General features: G+C 42.3%; 1 protein-coding gene across 2 annotated transcripts; it reads left to right on the top strand.

The window, feature by feature from the left end:
* Positions 1 to 1771: 1771 nt before the first annotated feature.
* On the top strand, positions 1772 to 15334 carry LOC137381624 (uncharacterized protein CXorf65-like). 2 transcript variants are annotated; one of them, XM_068054327.1, is made up of 6 exons: positions 1772 to 1914; positions 3653 to 3739; positions 6198 to 6314; positions 6881 to 6955; positions 13940 to 14047; positions 15063 to 15334. In XM_068054327.1, the coding sequence occupies exons 1-6, from the start codon at positions 1890 to 1892 to the stop codon at positions 15128 to 15130; spliced, it is 480 nt and encodes a 159-aa protein (XP_067910428.1). In that variant the 5' UTR covers positions 1772 to 1889; the 3' UTR covers positions 15131 to 15334. The 2 variants fall into 2 exon arrangements, with proteins under 2 accessions (XP_067910428.1, XP_067910429.1); XM_068054328.1 differs by lacking the exon at positions 6881 to 6955.
* Positions 15335 to 15446: the final 112 nt, after the last annotated feature.

Raw genomic sequence — 15446 nt, forward strand, 5'->3', positions numbered from 1 at the left:
GGAAGAGCCTGTTACTCCAGAATTGGCCTTTATAGCCACTCCAGGCGCTGCTTCACAAACCACTGACCACCTCCAGGCGCGTATCCATTGTCTCTCGAGATAAGGAGGCCCAAAAGAACACTAATCCCATATTCCTACCACATCCCCACCTGTCCCTATATTTCCCTACCACCTACCTATACTAGGGGCAATTTATAATGGCCAATTTACCTATCAACCTGCAAGTCTTTTGGCTTGTGGGAGGAAACCAGAGCAGACACAGGGAGAACTTGCAAACTCCACACAGGCAGTACCCAGAATTGAACCCGGGTCGCTGGAGCTGTGAGGCTGCGGCACTAACCACTGCGCCACTGTGCCGCCTTTTAGTATGCTGTATCCGCTGCTCACAATGTGGTCCCTACATTGGGGAGACCAAAAGCAGATTGGGTGACCGCTTTGCGGAATACCTCCATTCAGTCTGAAAGCATGACCCCAAGCTTCCGGTTGCTTGCCATTTCAACAACCCCCTCCCCCCTCACCCCCGTTCTCATGCTCACATCTCTGTCCTGGGATTGCTGCAGCTTTCCAGTGAACATCAACGCAAGCTCGAGGAACAGCATCTCATTAGGCACACTACAGCCTGCCGGACTGAACATTGAGCTCAATAATTTCAGAACATGATGGGCCTCCCATTTTACTTTAATTTCTAGTTATTTTTTCTTTTTTATATATTTTTTTGTTTTATTTCATCTTAGTTTGTTCAGTTTGCTTACCCACTGTTTTTCATGTTTGTATTTGCGGCTGTTCAATTTTCAATCCGTTAACATCCTATCTGTACTAATGCTTTGTCTTTCAACACACCATTAACATATTTTTTGCCTTTGCTCTATGACCTTCTGGTCAGCCATTCTGTGACCTTGTCCTATCTACACCTCCTTTTTTATCTCTTGCCCCACCCCCACTTTATTTGCTTAAAACTTTTTACATTTCTAATATTTGCCAGTTCTGAAGAAGGGTCACTGACCTGAAACGTTAACTCTGCTTCTCTCTCCACAGATGCTGTCTGACCTGCTGAGCATTTCCAGCATTTCTTGTTTTTATTTCAGATTTCCACCATCTGCGGTATTTTGCTTTTATTTTTTAATTTATTGTCAAATTTCTAGCCTGTTGCATTCATGTTTCTCTGGTCATCCAGATGTGCATGCTCGAGTGCCCCAATAGATTAGCTCTGGGTACATAAAAGTTCTGTGGGATCTTTTACATCCATTCGAGAGGATAGACTGGGCCTTTGTTTAACATCTCAGTGAAAAGGCAGCATCTCCAAAAATGTAGCATTCTCTTAGCTGCCATGTCAGCTTAGATTACATGTTCAAGTCCTGGAGTGGGACGTGAACCTATGATCTGCTGATTTAGTGGTGCTACTGGTGACCCATATGGCAGTCAGGGTGAAAAAAGCAGAAGTTAAGTGACTGGGAAATAAATCATGTTTATTTAATACATAATAAAATAAGGTCACATTCGACCCAATTGAAGGACTGGAACAGTATGTTCCTTTATGCTAGTTATACATTGTAAATGGCCTTTTGAAAACACATGATGATAAAAGCACTGAGGATTAAATTGCCAGGTTACAGCTACTCAACAATGATCTTTTGTTACTCTGCATTACTTCAGAAAAGTATCCAATAAATATTTGAGCCACTGCTTGTTAATAATTAATGGTATACCATATTGCTCATTGAATGTTACCTCAGCTGAATCATTTATTCATTTACTTGCTTCAGGGTGGGAGAACACTGCAACATGTCCAGTCTTGCATTGCTGTTTGTAGTTAAAGGAATGTTGCAATTATCATCCGATATTGAAGTTTCAGGATTGTGTTAGTTTTCCAGTAGTGATTGTAACACATCATGTTTATTACAGTGTTATATGGAGGTAAGTGTGAGAATCCTTTCAACAGTTAAAATAATTGTCTCACTTCCTGAATCAGTATCTTTAGTTTAAACTGCAGAATCCTGTGATTCTGAACCTGGCTGTACGTGGTAAAAGTTAACAGTCACGCCTCAATATAACTTTCCGATTGAAGGTTCAATCAATTAGGATCTCTTCCAACTACGATGCAGTTTCAGTCAGGAGCAGAAGTTGGAAGGTTTACTGTAACAGAAATAGTTGTCACCTCTGTCACATCCATGTTCTACAAATAATGATTACGAAAAACACTAAATTACAGAGTTTGTTTTATATGTATTGCCACAGTACATTGTCACAGAGATACAGCACTATAACAGGCCCTTTGGCCCACTGAGTCTGTGCTGACCAACAACCACCCATTTATACTAATCCTACATTAATCCCATATTCCCTACCACCTGCCTACACTGGGGGTAATTTACAATGGCCAGTTTACCTATCAACCTGCAGGTCTTTGGCTGTGGGAGGAAACTGGAGCACCTGGCGGAAACCCACGCGGTCATGGGGAGAACTTGCAAACTCCGCACAGGCAGTACCCAGAACCGGACCTGGGTCGCTGGAGCTGTGAGGCTGCAGTGCTAGCTACTGCACTACTGTGCCGTCCATTTAGGAATTACTTATGGTAGTTATCTGTTGGACTTTGATATGTCACTGATTAAAAATTAGAAATAAACCATTTTATCCCCTCAAATAATTAAACTGTTAATTGCATGGTATCTGTAAAATGAATAGTTCCTATTTAAAGCTAATTAGGCCCTATAATGAATGCAGCCAACACAAAGGGATCATTTTCCATCCTGTGGATAGGCACAAATGCTTTTTGCATTGACCCAAAAGTGGGGTGGGGGGGTTAAAAAGGTACAAAAGGAGGTTTAGTGCCCATTTATTGGTTGGTTGATATAGATAGGATGGGGGTGGGGGTAGGGAAGAAATTGTATTATATAATGCCTTTCACAACCAGGGGATGTCTCAAAACACTTTACAACCAATGACATACTTTTTGAAGTGCTGGAAGAGGGTAGATAGAGAGAAACTATTTCCTTGCTTGGTGGAATCAATTGAAAATTTTAAAACTGAAATTAATAGATTCTTGTTGGGTAAGCATATGAAAGGATATGGAACTAAGGCGGGTAAATAGAGTTAAGATACAGATCAGCCATGATTAGGCTCATAGGCTGAATGGCTTACTCCTATGCCTAGAATCTACGAAGGCTGGTGTATTCTCACTGTCATGCAGACCAAGATGATCCCAGGTTCAAGCCTATGGTCTGTGCTGAGTTAGTGGATCTCCATATGAGATGGAGATGGCACTATTACAATTGACCTCAACACCCCCTTGGGTCAGTCAGAGTTTCCATTACCAAATGCTAACCTTTGAGTCCTCTGCCCACATGGATGTCAACACCTAGCTGTGCAGATACCAGTGATTAAGCATCTTGTCCGCGTTCACTGTATGGGTTTATACATGAGGAATGAATGGCCAGTTGGTCTAGATCATCAAGGAACTGTACTCCAGCATGAGTTAGTATCAGGAAATGGAGGGAAAGAAATTAAGGGAGACGTTAAATATTTAATAATATGAAATATTGATTAGTCAAGAAGTTAAATTCTCCTGTGCTTATTCACTGGTACTTGTGGCACCTTTGAATCACAAGAATTCTTCAATCATTTTAATAATGTAACCATATGCTGTTCGCTGCAGATAATGAACACGCTCTCTTCAATTCATACTGTAAGACCCAGGTTTTGCTGGATTGCATCAAACAAAACTGTTGTTATGAAACTGAAGGTAAGAGCAACTATACAAAGTTGCCACTTTTTACATCTCTCATTTCACCAAAGGAAAACATTCCCTAATTATAGATAATAAGTGGCTCTATTTGTATTGAATGTGCTACTTTTATACTCATATGTTGACCTCTGCTCTTTGACCCTCAGTGTGACTTCAACATTGACACACATCCACCAAATATCAGTGGCACAATTACAGAAAATTGATTGTGAATTTTCAGGTTCTCTATAGCAAATGGTACAACTTCAAAACATTATTTTAAAATGGATACCAGTGGTCTAGGATACATTTTGCATCTTTTTCACACCAAAAGAACAGTCGTCAACAAATGATCAGAAGTTTGTGTCAATAACTCTCTGCAAGGTGAATTCTCAATCTCAGTCATGTAGTCAAGAAGGGGCAGAGGTCAAGTATTTTTCCATGGGGAGAGAAAATAAGGAAGATCAGAAGGAAAAATATGTCACTGTCCAACTTTTGTGTATCACCTGGGATCTGGCTCTGGAACAGTATCAGCAGAGGCCTAGAAATAGGGTTTATTCCTACTTTATTTACTAGGGATCAGAGGGAAATCCAAAAGATCGAAAGGCAGTAAAGAAATACACAGCTGTAAAGATCCAGTCAAAACAGAAGTTCATGCTGTCTAACCCTTCTGTTTGACTATTTATTTGTTCTCATTGCAATTATAAAAGTCCTTTTGAATGAGCAAGAGACTAAAATGTAAAAATGGTGGTTAGAACTTTCAGTGCAGTTTGTATATAATCATTCCATAAGGATTCATCTGCTTGCCTGTTGTAGCTTTGGTGGAAAAGCCAAAAAACCCTGAGAAAATGATATAAGATGTGTTTTCTGCCAAAGTACTGATGGATAAGTGGGAGAACCCCAGCAGTAAATGATGGGCTGAATTTTATGAGCGCGCCGCATTTCACGGTGGTGCGCTCTCATCTCGGCGGTCTGCTCACACAGATGCGCCATCGCTGACCCCCACGATATTTCGGGTTGGGGCTCATTGAAATGGAAGGGGTGGAGCTGCCACCCCGATGACGTTGGGGGTGGGGGGGGGTGGCGGCCGCTCCATCCCCAGCAACGGCGTTCGGCGCCACCGTGGCAGGTGCCGGGGCCATTTTTAAAGGGCTTCAAACCGTTCATGTAAATTTAAATGTTTAAAGGTCCCGCCGTACAAATCATTGAAATAAAATTTTATTTAGACTTTGTATCCCTTCTCCCAACCCCCAATGAGACCTCAATAAATAAAATTACCTCTATCCCCGGAAAACCAATTTTTCAAATAACGAATTTTAACCCCCCCCCCCACCCACCCACCCACCTTCAGAACATTTGACCCTCAACCCCTTCCCACCATCCCACAACCAGGCAGAGCAGTTTTATCCGCTCCTACACCTCGCCCGACCTGAAGATTTCACTGCTGCCCACCCACACCGCCGCCACCAGTGTCACGCCTCAGAACTCCGAATGAAGTTCTGAAGGCACAGGACTTCCGTTTGCTGGCCGTAATATCGGCGTGGGACGGTTGCCAGGACAAGGCAAGTTGATTTAAATTTATTTCCATTGATTTTAATATGTAAATGAAGGCCACCGCGGTGGGGGGAGGTGGTGGAGGCCGCATCGAGACCTCGCCACCACCGTTAAAATGCGGCAGGGCCTTGTCAGCGTCAGGGGTCATGGCGGGCGCCCCCCACCACGACCCCCGACGTCGAAGGGCTGGTAACATTCAGCCCAATGTTTGCACTTGTGGAAGAGTCCAAGCTTAGGAATCATCAATATAAGATAGTCACTAATAAATTCAATAAGGAATTCAAGAGAACCATCTTTACGCAAAGAGTGGTTAGAATGTGGAACTTGTTAACATGAAGAATAGCTGAGGTAAATAGCATAGATGAATTTAAGGGGAAGCTCGATAATTACATGAGGGAGAAAGGGATAGAAAAGTACACTGACAAGGTGAGCTGAACCTGGGTTGGAGGAAGCTGTTTGGAACATAATCACCGGCATAGCAGTTAGGCTGAGTGGCCTGTTCATGTGCTGTTAATTCTATGTAACTAACCCATCTGTTAGCTAATGGGTATCCTTATTGGCAGACCATCTTCCTGTGTAGTAGTGTGTTACCAATCATGATGAAGTAACATTATAAGTGCTTCTACTATTTCAAGTCCAGTCTTTCAACCAGCTGAAAAGCCAACTGTTGGAGCCAACCAATAAAAACACGCTTCTAAAACTAGCTTCCACCTTCAAAAAAGGAGGTAGAAGATAGGTGAACAATTAAATTTTTTTTACGTAGCAAAAAGGGTTAAAGAACACAGTAATACAAGATTTCTGAGAAATAGTTAATTCTAGTTGTTTGTAAAGGAATATAAGAAACCTGTGAAATTGTGGGAGAAGCTGATAACATTCCTCAGTAATTTTTGCACTGTCTCAGTTCGTTTGTGTCTCACTTAAGCTGAGGTTGATCTAGCGGACGAGAGCGGACAGGTGAAGAATCTATTGCAAAACCAACATAGCTACGCCTCTGAAATCCTGACTGAACGAGAGGTTTATATTCTTCTTGGTGTGAACAGTAAGTAGATTCCTCTAAAGAAATAAACCAAATGACTGTGTATAGACCAGTCAACCCAACTGGGTAAGCTTCAAGAGGCCATAACAAATGTTATGTGAAATCGATTCATTCATAATAGTGGACTTTGAAGAAATAATGTATTGATTAAAGAAATGCAGTGGATGTTATGTATATGAATTGTCAAAAGCAGCAGTAAAGGTTGGGAGTTGGAGAGATATAACAAACTAATGTTACTTGCAAACTGACATTAGTTTTAGAGCAAGGCAAAGCTGAAAAATATTAAACGACAAGCAGAATTTCAGATAGCATCCATTCCTAGAAGGGAATCTATAAGATTCTATGCTATTCTATAATGTAACACTGATGACTGGTACAGAGTGGCACGTGAGAACTCTGATCATCCCTGATCCAGACCATCCTACCCTCCAAACTGGAGGAGGAAAGCAACAAGGTAAGAAAGCATCACCAGTTGGAATACAAAAGGAAGAGTGATTAATAATTAGTTATTTTGCTTTGTGCCTTGGAAAAATGTTTGTCACCATGAGTGTGCTTTTTGTATCTTCTAGAGTCAGCCAGTGCCTCAACACCCGTTTATATACCATTACTGAACAATGATAATATTGTCAATTCCAAATTCCTAGGTAGGTAAAAAAGGAGAACAGTTTTCATTCCTCACATGGAGATTAAGAAAGCAACTCTGCTTATCATTATATCTTCTTTGGCCTCCTTATCTCGAGAGACAACGGGTAAGCGCCTGGAGGTGGTCAGTGGTGTGTGGAGCAGTGCCTGGAGTGGCTATAAAGGCCAATTCTAGAGTGACAGGCTCTTCCACAGGTGTTGCAGAAAAATTTGTTTGTCGGGGCTGTTACACAGTTGGCTCTCCCAATCATTATATAGAAAGAGAATTAATACAGCAAATATATCATAGTATATTTTACACCTACTGTGTAAAAGCTGCAAGGTAAGTTACAACTAAAGGACAATTGGACAATCTATTCAAAAGCAACAGTATATTATGCAGCCAGCCTAATGCTCTATATGGTTTTAGGATCTTTGTTCATACAGCAGTGATCCTTAATGTGTTGAGTTCCTGGTATCAGCCACTCCACTGTGCAGAGACCCTAAATGGCTCACAGCGGGAAAAAAAGGAGGAACATTTAACCTGGAGTCAACTGTCTGACATCTCCTTGAGTGTGGCTTCAGTGTAGCAGTGGTGGAGAATTGGCAGAAACCAGGAAGGGAAAAAGAAAAAATGCTATAAGTAAGGTAGAAGCAAAACTGTTAAAAATATTGTCCATTTAGAGATTTCAATGCTCACAATATGGAATCCATTGCACACATATACATAACAACAGATATACCAATATATCAGATAAAGGTTGATGGGGGAAGGTATGTAATAATCAAGAGTTAAGCATTCAAATAATTATTTGTAAAAAAAAGTTGCATTTACTTAATGCCTTTCACGTCTTCTGGATGAACCAAAGTGCTTAGCCGGCAATAAAATAGTTTTGAAGTGTTGTGGAGAGGTTGGTGGTGAAGAACGTAGCCAATTTGTGCACAATGAGATCCCACAAACAGCAATGATCAGAATTCTTTTGGTAATGTTGGTTGAAGGATAATTATTGACTTGAAACTCCCCTGCCCTTGGAATCAGACAGCACAGATAAAGGCCATTTGGCACTTCATACCTGTGCTGAAAGAGCTATTAGTTCATCCCACTCCCTGGTGTGGCTGGAGTCACTGTGGCACATCCGCAAGGCAGAGAACTACATGGATAGCATGCTTCAGGAGGTAGTCATCCCGGAGTTTAAGAGACCACAAGCAGAGAAGCACCGGGTGGCTGCCCAACAGACAAGAAGGTCAAGGCAGGTAGTGCAGGAATTCCCAGAGAGCATCTCACTTTCTAACCGGTATTCAGTTCTGAGTACTGATGGGAGAGACAGTTCCTCTGGAGAGGGCAGCGAGAGTCATGACCAGAGCACCATGGGTGGCTCAGCTGTGCAGAGAGGGAGGAGAAAAGACAAGAGAGCAATAGTCATAGGGGATTCTATAGTTAGGGGAACAGACAGGTGTTTCTGTGGACGTGATTCCAGGTTAAAGGCCTGATCAAGTGACAAAAAAAAAAACCCGACCCGAACCCGACAGAACCACATGGGACCCGAGCCCAACCCGACCCGGGTCCCTCCATTTTCCCCCCGAGCACGACCCACCCCAACCCGACCATTGCAATGTTCACTTCACTTACCTTCCGACTCCCAATCTGCCAGAAGCCGCAGCATGAGCATGATGACATCATAGAGATGCTCACACTCTCACTGCGCAGACTCCGTTTCACTGCTTGACGTCCCGGATTCGCAGCTCAGGTAAATTTTTAACTTTTAACTCTTGCCTTGCTGTATGCGCCCACTCGGACCGAGCCCAACCTGACCCGAGCCCAAAGGCCGGACCCGGAAGAGCGGCCCGACCCCACCCAAAACAGACACGTGTCGTCAGGTCCCGTCGGGTTCGGGTCGGGTAGCTGGCCTTTAATTCCAGGATGGTTTGTTGCCTCCCTGATGCAAGGGACATGGATATCTCCGAGCGGCTACAGAGCATTCTGGAGGGTGAGGGTGCACAGCCAGAGGTTGTGGTCCACATTAGTACCAACGATATAGGAAGAAAGAGGAATGAAGTCCTGCAGGCTGTGTTTAGGGAGTTAGGAAAGAGATTAGTAAGCAGGTCTTCAAATGTAGTAATCTCTGGATTACTCTTAAGGCCATGTGCTAATGAGTATAGAAATAGGAAAATACACCAGATGAGAGTTTGGCTGGAGAGATGGTGCAGAAGGGAGGGCTTCAGATTTCTGGGGCATTGGAACCGGTTCTGGGGAAGGTGGAACGTGTATAAACCAGACGGTTTACACCTGAACAGGACTGGGAAAAATATCCATGTAGGAAGGTTTGCCAGTGCTCTTGGGGATGGTTTAAACTAGTTTGGCAGGGGGATGGGAACCTGAGAGCAGTTTCAGATAGGGCAATTTCAGGGCAGGGAACGGGAGGCAGAAAATTAGCAAGTGACTCTGAAAGACAGAAGAAGCAAAGGTCAAAAAGTGTGTAACACAGGAATTTGGCAGTGTTAAAGGGTACTTACTTAAATGTAAGGGGTATAGTAAATAAAGTGGATGAGCTGAGGGCACAGATAGACCATGGCAACACGATATCATTGCTATAATGGAAACCTGACTTAAAGAGTGGCAAGAATGGCAGCTCAACATCCCTGGATTTAGAGTTTTCAGGCAGGATAGTGAGGGTGATAAAAAAAGGAGGGGGTGTAGCATTATTAGTTAAAGAATCAATAATAGCTGTGAGGAGGGATGATATGCTAAATGAATCATCAAATGAGGCCATATGGGTTGAACGCAAATGAAAAAAGGGGCAGCCACATTACTGGGAGTATACTATAGACCTCCAAATAGTGAGAGGGAGATAGAAGAATATGTAGGCAAATTTCTGAGTGCAAAAACTACAGGGCAATAATAGTTGGGGGTTTCAACTACCTAATATCAACTGGGATACGAACAGTGAAGGACACAGAAGGCATAAAATTGTTGAACTGCATTCAAGAGCACTTTTTTTAGCCAGCACGTAACAAGCCCAATGAGAGGGCACAGTTCTAGATTTAGTCTTCGGTAATGAAGCTGGACAAGTGGATGAAATAACAATGGGTGACCATTTTGGAGATAGTGACCATAATAGTTAGTTTTAGCATAATCATGAAAAAGGACAAAAATAAAACAAGAGTAAAAGTTCTAAATTGGGGGAAGGCAAATTTTAGGAAACTGTGAGGTGATCTGGCGAAAGTGGACTGGATTCAGCTACTTGAAGGAAAATCAGTGGCAAACCAGTGGAAGGCATTCAAAAGCGAGATACGACAGGCACAGTGTAGGCATGTCCCCACAAAGATTAAGGGTGGTACAGCCAAATCTAGAGCCCCCTGGTTATCTAGAGGCTTACAGGGTAAGTTAAAGCAGAAAAAGAAAGCTTATGACAATCACAAAAAAGGTAATACTTTAGAAAGCGTAGAAGTATAGAAAGTGCAGGGGTGAAGTAAAAAAGGAAATTAGAAAAGCAAAGAGATGACATGAAAAATTAATGGTAGGTAAAATCAAGGAAAACCCAAAGATGTTTTATCAGTACATTAAGAGCAAGAGGATAACTAAGGAAAGGGTAGAGATGTACATGGGAACTTATGCATAGATACAGATGATGTGGGTAGGGGTCTTAATCTGTTTTTTGTCTCTATCTTCATAAAGGAGAGGGACGATTCAGACACTATAGTTAAAGAGGAGTGTGAAATATTAGATAAGACAAGCACAATAAGAGGGGACGTACTAGAGGGTCTGACATCTTTGAAAGTGGATAAATCGCCAGGGCCGGATGGATTGCATCCCAGGTTGTTAAAGGAAGCCAGGGAGGAAATAGCAGATGCGCTGAGGATCATCTTCAAATCCTCACTGGATAAGGGCAAGGTGCCAGAGGATTGGAGGTCTGCGAACATTATTCCATTGTTTAAAATGGGTGCGAGGGATAGACTAAATAATTATAGGCCGGTCAGTCTGACCTTGGTGTGTAAATTTTTAGAGTCAATTCTGAGGGACAGGATAAACTGCCACTTAGGCACGGATTAATCAGGGATAGTCAGCATAGATTTATTAAGGGACAGTCATGTCTTACTAACTTGATTGAGTTTTTTGAGAAAGTAACAAGAAGGATTGATGAGGGTAGTGCAATGGATGTGGTCTACATGAATTTTAGTAAGGCATTTGTCAAGGTCCTGCATGGCAAACTGGTCAGTGAATGAAATCAGTGAAATGAAAGCCTGTGGGATACAGGAGAATGTGGCAGGTTGGATCCAAAATTGGCTCAGTGACAGGAAACAAAGTGTAGTAGTCAACGGATGTTTTTGCAAATGGAAAGCGGTTTCCGGTGGCATTCCACAGGATTCAGTGTTGGGTCACTTACTGTTTGTGGTATATATTAATGATTTGGACTTAAATGCGGGAAGCAAGATTGGGAAATTTGCTGAAGACACAAAAATTGGCCGTGTAGTAAAGGCCTGCTCAGGTATAAAATTGAAACCTGACCCGGGCCCAACACGACCACAGCCAACCTGAACCCGACCCGGGTCTGAGTCCTTTAATTTTTTTTGCGCCCGACCTAACCAGACACGAATATCGCAATAAATTTAATGATATCAAACATGTTCTTGTGCTCTACCTTGTCCAAATGACAATACTTGCGATCCTATTCATCCCTTCTGGCAGCAGGCTATTCCTGCAGATGGAGTTGTGGGGAATCATGGGTGAGCCTGATCCCGTGAGTTCCCAGAGGCAGCACTGTCCAGCCCGACCTGACCCGAGTCCGAATGCTGGACTCGGAATATAGACCCGATCCGACCCGAACCCGACACATGTAGTCAGGTCGGGTCGCCAGGCTTTACCGTGTAGTTGATAGTGAAGAGGATAGCTGTAGACTCCAGAATGATATCAATGTTTTAGTTGAGTGGGCAGAAAAGTGGCAAATGGAATTCAATACAGAGAGGTATGAGGTTATGCATTTGGGGAGAGCAAACAAAGTGAGGGAATACACAATAAACCGGAGGATATTGAGAGGGGTAGAAGAAGTGAGAGGCCTTGCAGTGCATGTCACAGGTCCCTGAAGGTGGCAGGACCTGGAAGATAGAAGGATGTCTTGCTGCAATTATACGAGGCCTCGGTGAGACCATACCTTGAGCATTGCGTGCCGTTTTGGTCTCCTTTATCTGAGGAAGGATGTTCTTGCTACAGAGGGAGTGCAGCGAAGGTTCACCAGACTGATTCCTGGGATGGCAGGACTGACGTATGAAGAGAGATTGGGTCGATTAGGCTTGTATTCACTAATGTTTAGAAGAATAAGAGGGGATCTCATAGAAACCTACAAAATTCTAACAGGACTGGACAGACTAGATGCAGGAAGGATGTTCCTGATGGTGGGGGAGTCCAGAACAGGGGTCACAATCTAAGGATAAGGGGTAAGCCATTTAGGACTGAGATGAGGGGAGATTTCTTCACCCAAAGAGTGGTGAACCTGTGGAATTCTCTACCACGGAAAGCAGTTGAGGCCACATCATTAAATATATTCAAGAAAGAGTTAGATATAGCTCTTAAGGCTAAAGAGATCAAGGGATACAGGGAGAAGGGGAGAAAGCGGAGTTTGGATAATCAGCCATGATCATATTGAATGGTGGAGCAGGCTCAAAGGGCCGAATGGCCTACTCCTGCTCCTATTTTTCTATGTTTCTATATGGTATGCTTTCCATTATTGGCCAAGTATAGAATACAAAAGCAGAGATGTAATGCTGGAACTGTATAAAACGCTGGTTAGGCCACAGCTGGAGTATTGCGTACAGTTCTGGTCACCACATTACAGGAAGGACATAATTGCTCTGGAGAGAGTACAGAGGAGGTTTACAAGAATGTTGCCAGGGCTTGAAAGTTGCAGCTATGAGGAAAGATTGAATCGGCTAGAGTTGTTTTCCTTAGAACAGAGGAGACTGAGGAGTGACTTAATTGAGGTGTACAAAATTATTAGGGGCCTAGATAGATTAGACAGGAAGGACCTGTTTCCCCTAGCAGAGAAGTAAATTACCAGGGGGCAGAAATTTAAAGTGATTGGTAGAGGGATTAGAGGGGACATGAGGAAAAACGTTTTCACCCAGAGGGTCGTGGTGTCTGGAATTCACTGCCAGGAACGGTGGTGGAGGCAGAAACCCTCAACTCATTTAAAAGGTACCTGGACATGCACCCGAAGTGCTGAAACCTGCAAGGCTATGGACCAGGTGCTGGAAGATGGGATTAGATTGGGTGACTAGTTTTTTCAGCCGGCGCAGACATGATGGGCTGAATGGCCTCTTTCTGTGCCATAATTGTTCTGTGGTTCTACTCCTCTGCTCTTTCCCCAAAGCCCTGCAATTATTTTCTTTAAGTAGAGATCCAATTCCCTTTTGAAAGTTTCTATTTAATCTGCTTCCATCGCCCTTTCAGAAATTGCATTCCACATTATAAGTCATTGAGGAAAGAAATTCTCCTTATCTCTTCCCCTGGCAATTTTGTCAATTACTTTAAATCTGTGTTTGCTGGTTTGGGACCCTCCTGCCAATGGAAACATTTTCTCCCTATCTACTCTACCAAAATCCCTTAAAATTTTGAACACCCCTATGAAATCTTCCCAGAACCTTCTCTGCTTTAGGGAGAACAATCCCAGCTCCTCTAGTCTCCTTTGAAAAGTGTCATGAGATCAATCAGAAGGTGACCAGCCACCTGAAAATCAGCTCCAATAACACTGATGTCTCTTACTTTTCCAACACAGCTTTTAAACAGGTGGATATCTCCAATAATTACAGAGGCAATAAAGCATATCTTGTTAGAAAAGTCTAAATCACTGTCATAACTCAACATTTGTGATATCTGTGCTTGTTTAGGTCTGTGTTTCACCATTGCTGTAATTGATTTAAGAATGAAAGTAAAATCCCAACACTTAGAATAATTACAAGCGGCCTGAGTTAAGTCGACATTCTAGTCTCTCTTTGTTTCTTTTTTCCTGAAGCTAAGCTAGGAGCTCGTCTAGACCCTCGAAGTCAGTCCCAAGGAACAGCAAAGAAGACACACAAAAAGTGTGCATCACCATCTCCCTCTCGCTCATCTACCTCAGATGGTAAGAAATCTGATTTACTACAATAGCTTCAGTTCAAACTAAACTTAAACTGGTATTGTTTCCACTGGACAGTTTTGTTTAGATAACCAAGGACTGTACCAAAAACAGTTAACTGATCATGTACCTCTGACTGTTTGCAGACCTGACTCATTGACTGAAAATTGGCTGCTGCTTTTGCCTAGGTAACAACAGTGGCCACTTTTCAAAAATGATAATTTATTGATTATAAACTGCTTTGGGAGGTCTGAGGAGATGGATAATAAATAAACACAAGTTCTTTAGAGGCCAGGAATGAAAGGTTTTTTTCCAAAAAATTAAAGGGTAATCCCTCATCAACATCTCCTACTCATTAAGCATAAAACAGCATTGGCAAAGGCCTGTACCACACGACCCACTTTCCTAACCTAGGAAATAGTAGATATAATAGAAAAACAGAACTTGCATTTATGAAGCACCTTTCATGATCTCAGTACATCCCAAACTGCTTTACAGCAAACTGAAGTTTAGTTATTGTTGTAAAGTAGGAAACATAGCAACCATTTTCTACACAGCAAGTCCCACAAACGGCAATAAATGACTAAATTGTTTTTTTAAGCGATGGCAGTTCAGAATAAATCTCGGCCGGTTGACTAGAGGAACTCTCTTGCTGTTCTCTGAATATTGCCTTGGAATCTTTTATGTCCACCTGACTGGGCCTCAATTTAGCGTCTTATCCAAATATATTTCCTTTAATACTGCACTGATGTGTGAGCCTAGGCTATGTGCTCAAGTTTCTAGAGTGGAGCTTCAACTCAAAACCTTCTGACTCAAGATGTGGGAGTGCTGCCACTGAGCCAAAGCTAACACTTGATGCCTGGAACTGGGTGGGGAAGAAATTACATTGGTGAATTAAGAAGTATGGCCAAGTATATGTTGATTAGTATTAGTCCCTGTTGTTTTACTGTAGCTTTGTGTTATAAATATGATGTCTGTTTCCTGTAAGGTGGTAATGTTTTTCCCCATATTTGTTTGTCAGGTAAGCAGAGCACTTCACCCCTTGTGAGATGTAAAAATACCCCAACACCTCAATCAGGAAAGCACTGAGGCGGAAGCACATTTGAGGCTGCCTACTTAAACAGTGATGTTGCATTCAGTTATCTATTTTGATAAATATTTCTGATAAAAATCAATTTATAAATAGAGCTATTTTTGGTCACACTTTACGGAACTATGGTTAGTAACTAACAAACTGTCTTTGAAATCAATAAAGCAAATTATTGTCATACTCCCATCAAATTTCTCTTCTACCCATCCTCTTCAAAATAAATGAGTTATTGTCATTAAAATAACATGTCTATTTTAATGGTTTAAGTATTTGTACAATAACATTGCCCACAGACTTATGTTTCTAACACTCTTA

This window comes from Heterodontus francisci, chromosome 22 (assembly GCF_036365525.1).
Source record: "Heterodontus francisci isolate sHetFra1 chromosome 22, sHetFra1.hap1, whole genome shotgun sequence".
Lineage (NCBI taxonomy): Eukaryota > Metazoa > Chordata > Chondrichthyes > Heterodontiformes > Heterodontidae > Heterodontus > Heterodontus francisci.

What these genes read in the sequence shown, in the direction of transcription:
- LOC137381624 (XM_068054327.1), top strand. Translation starts at nt 1,890, where the DNA reads ATGTTTATTACAGTGTTATATGGAG. An exon ending in TATTACAGTGTTATATGGAG is followed by an intron (nt 1,915 to 3,652) that starts GTAAGTGTGAGA and finishes TGTTCGCTGCAG; the next exon opens with ATAATGAACACGCTCTCTTC. An exon ending in TGTCAATTCCAAATTCCTAG is followed by an intron (nt 6,956 to 13,939) that starts GTAGGTAAAAAA and finishes TTTTTCCTGAAG; the next exon opens with CTAAGCTAGGAGCTCGTCTA.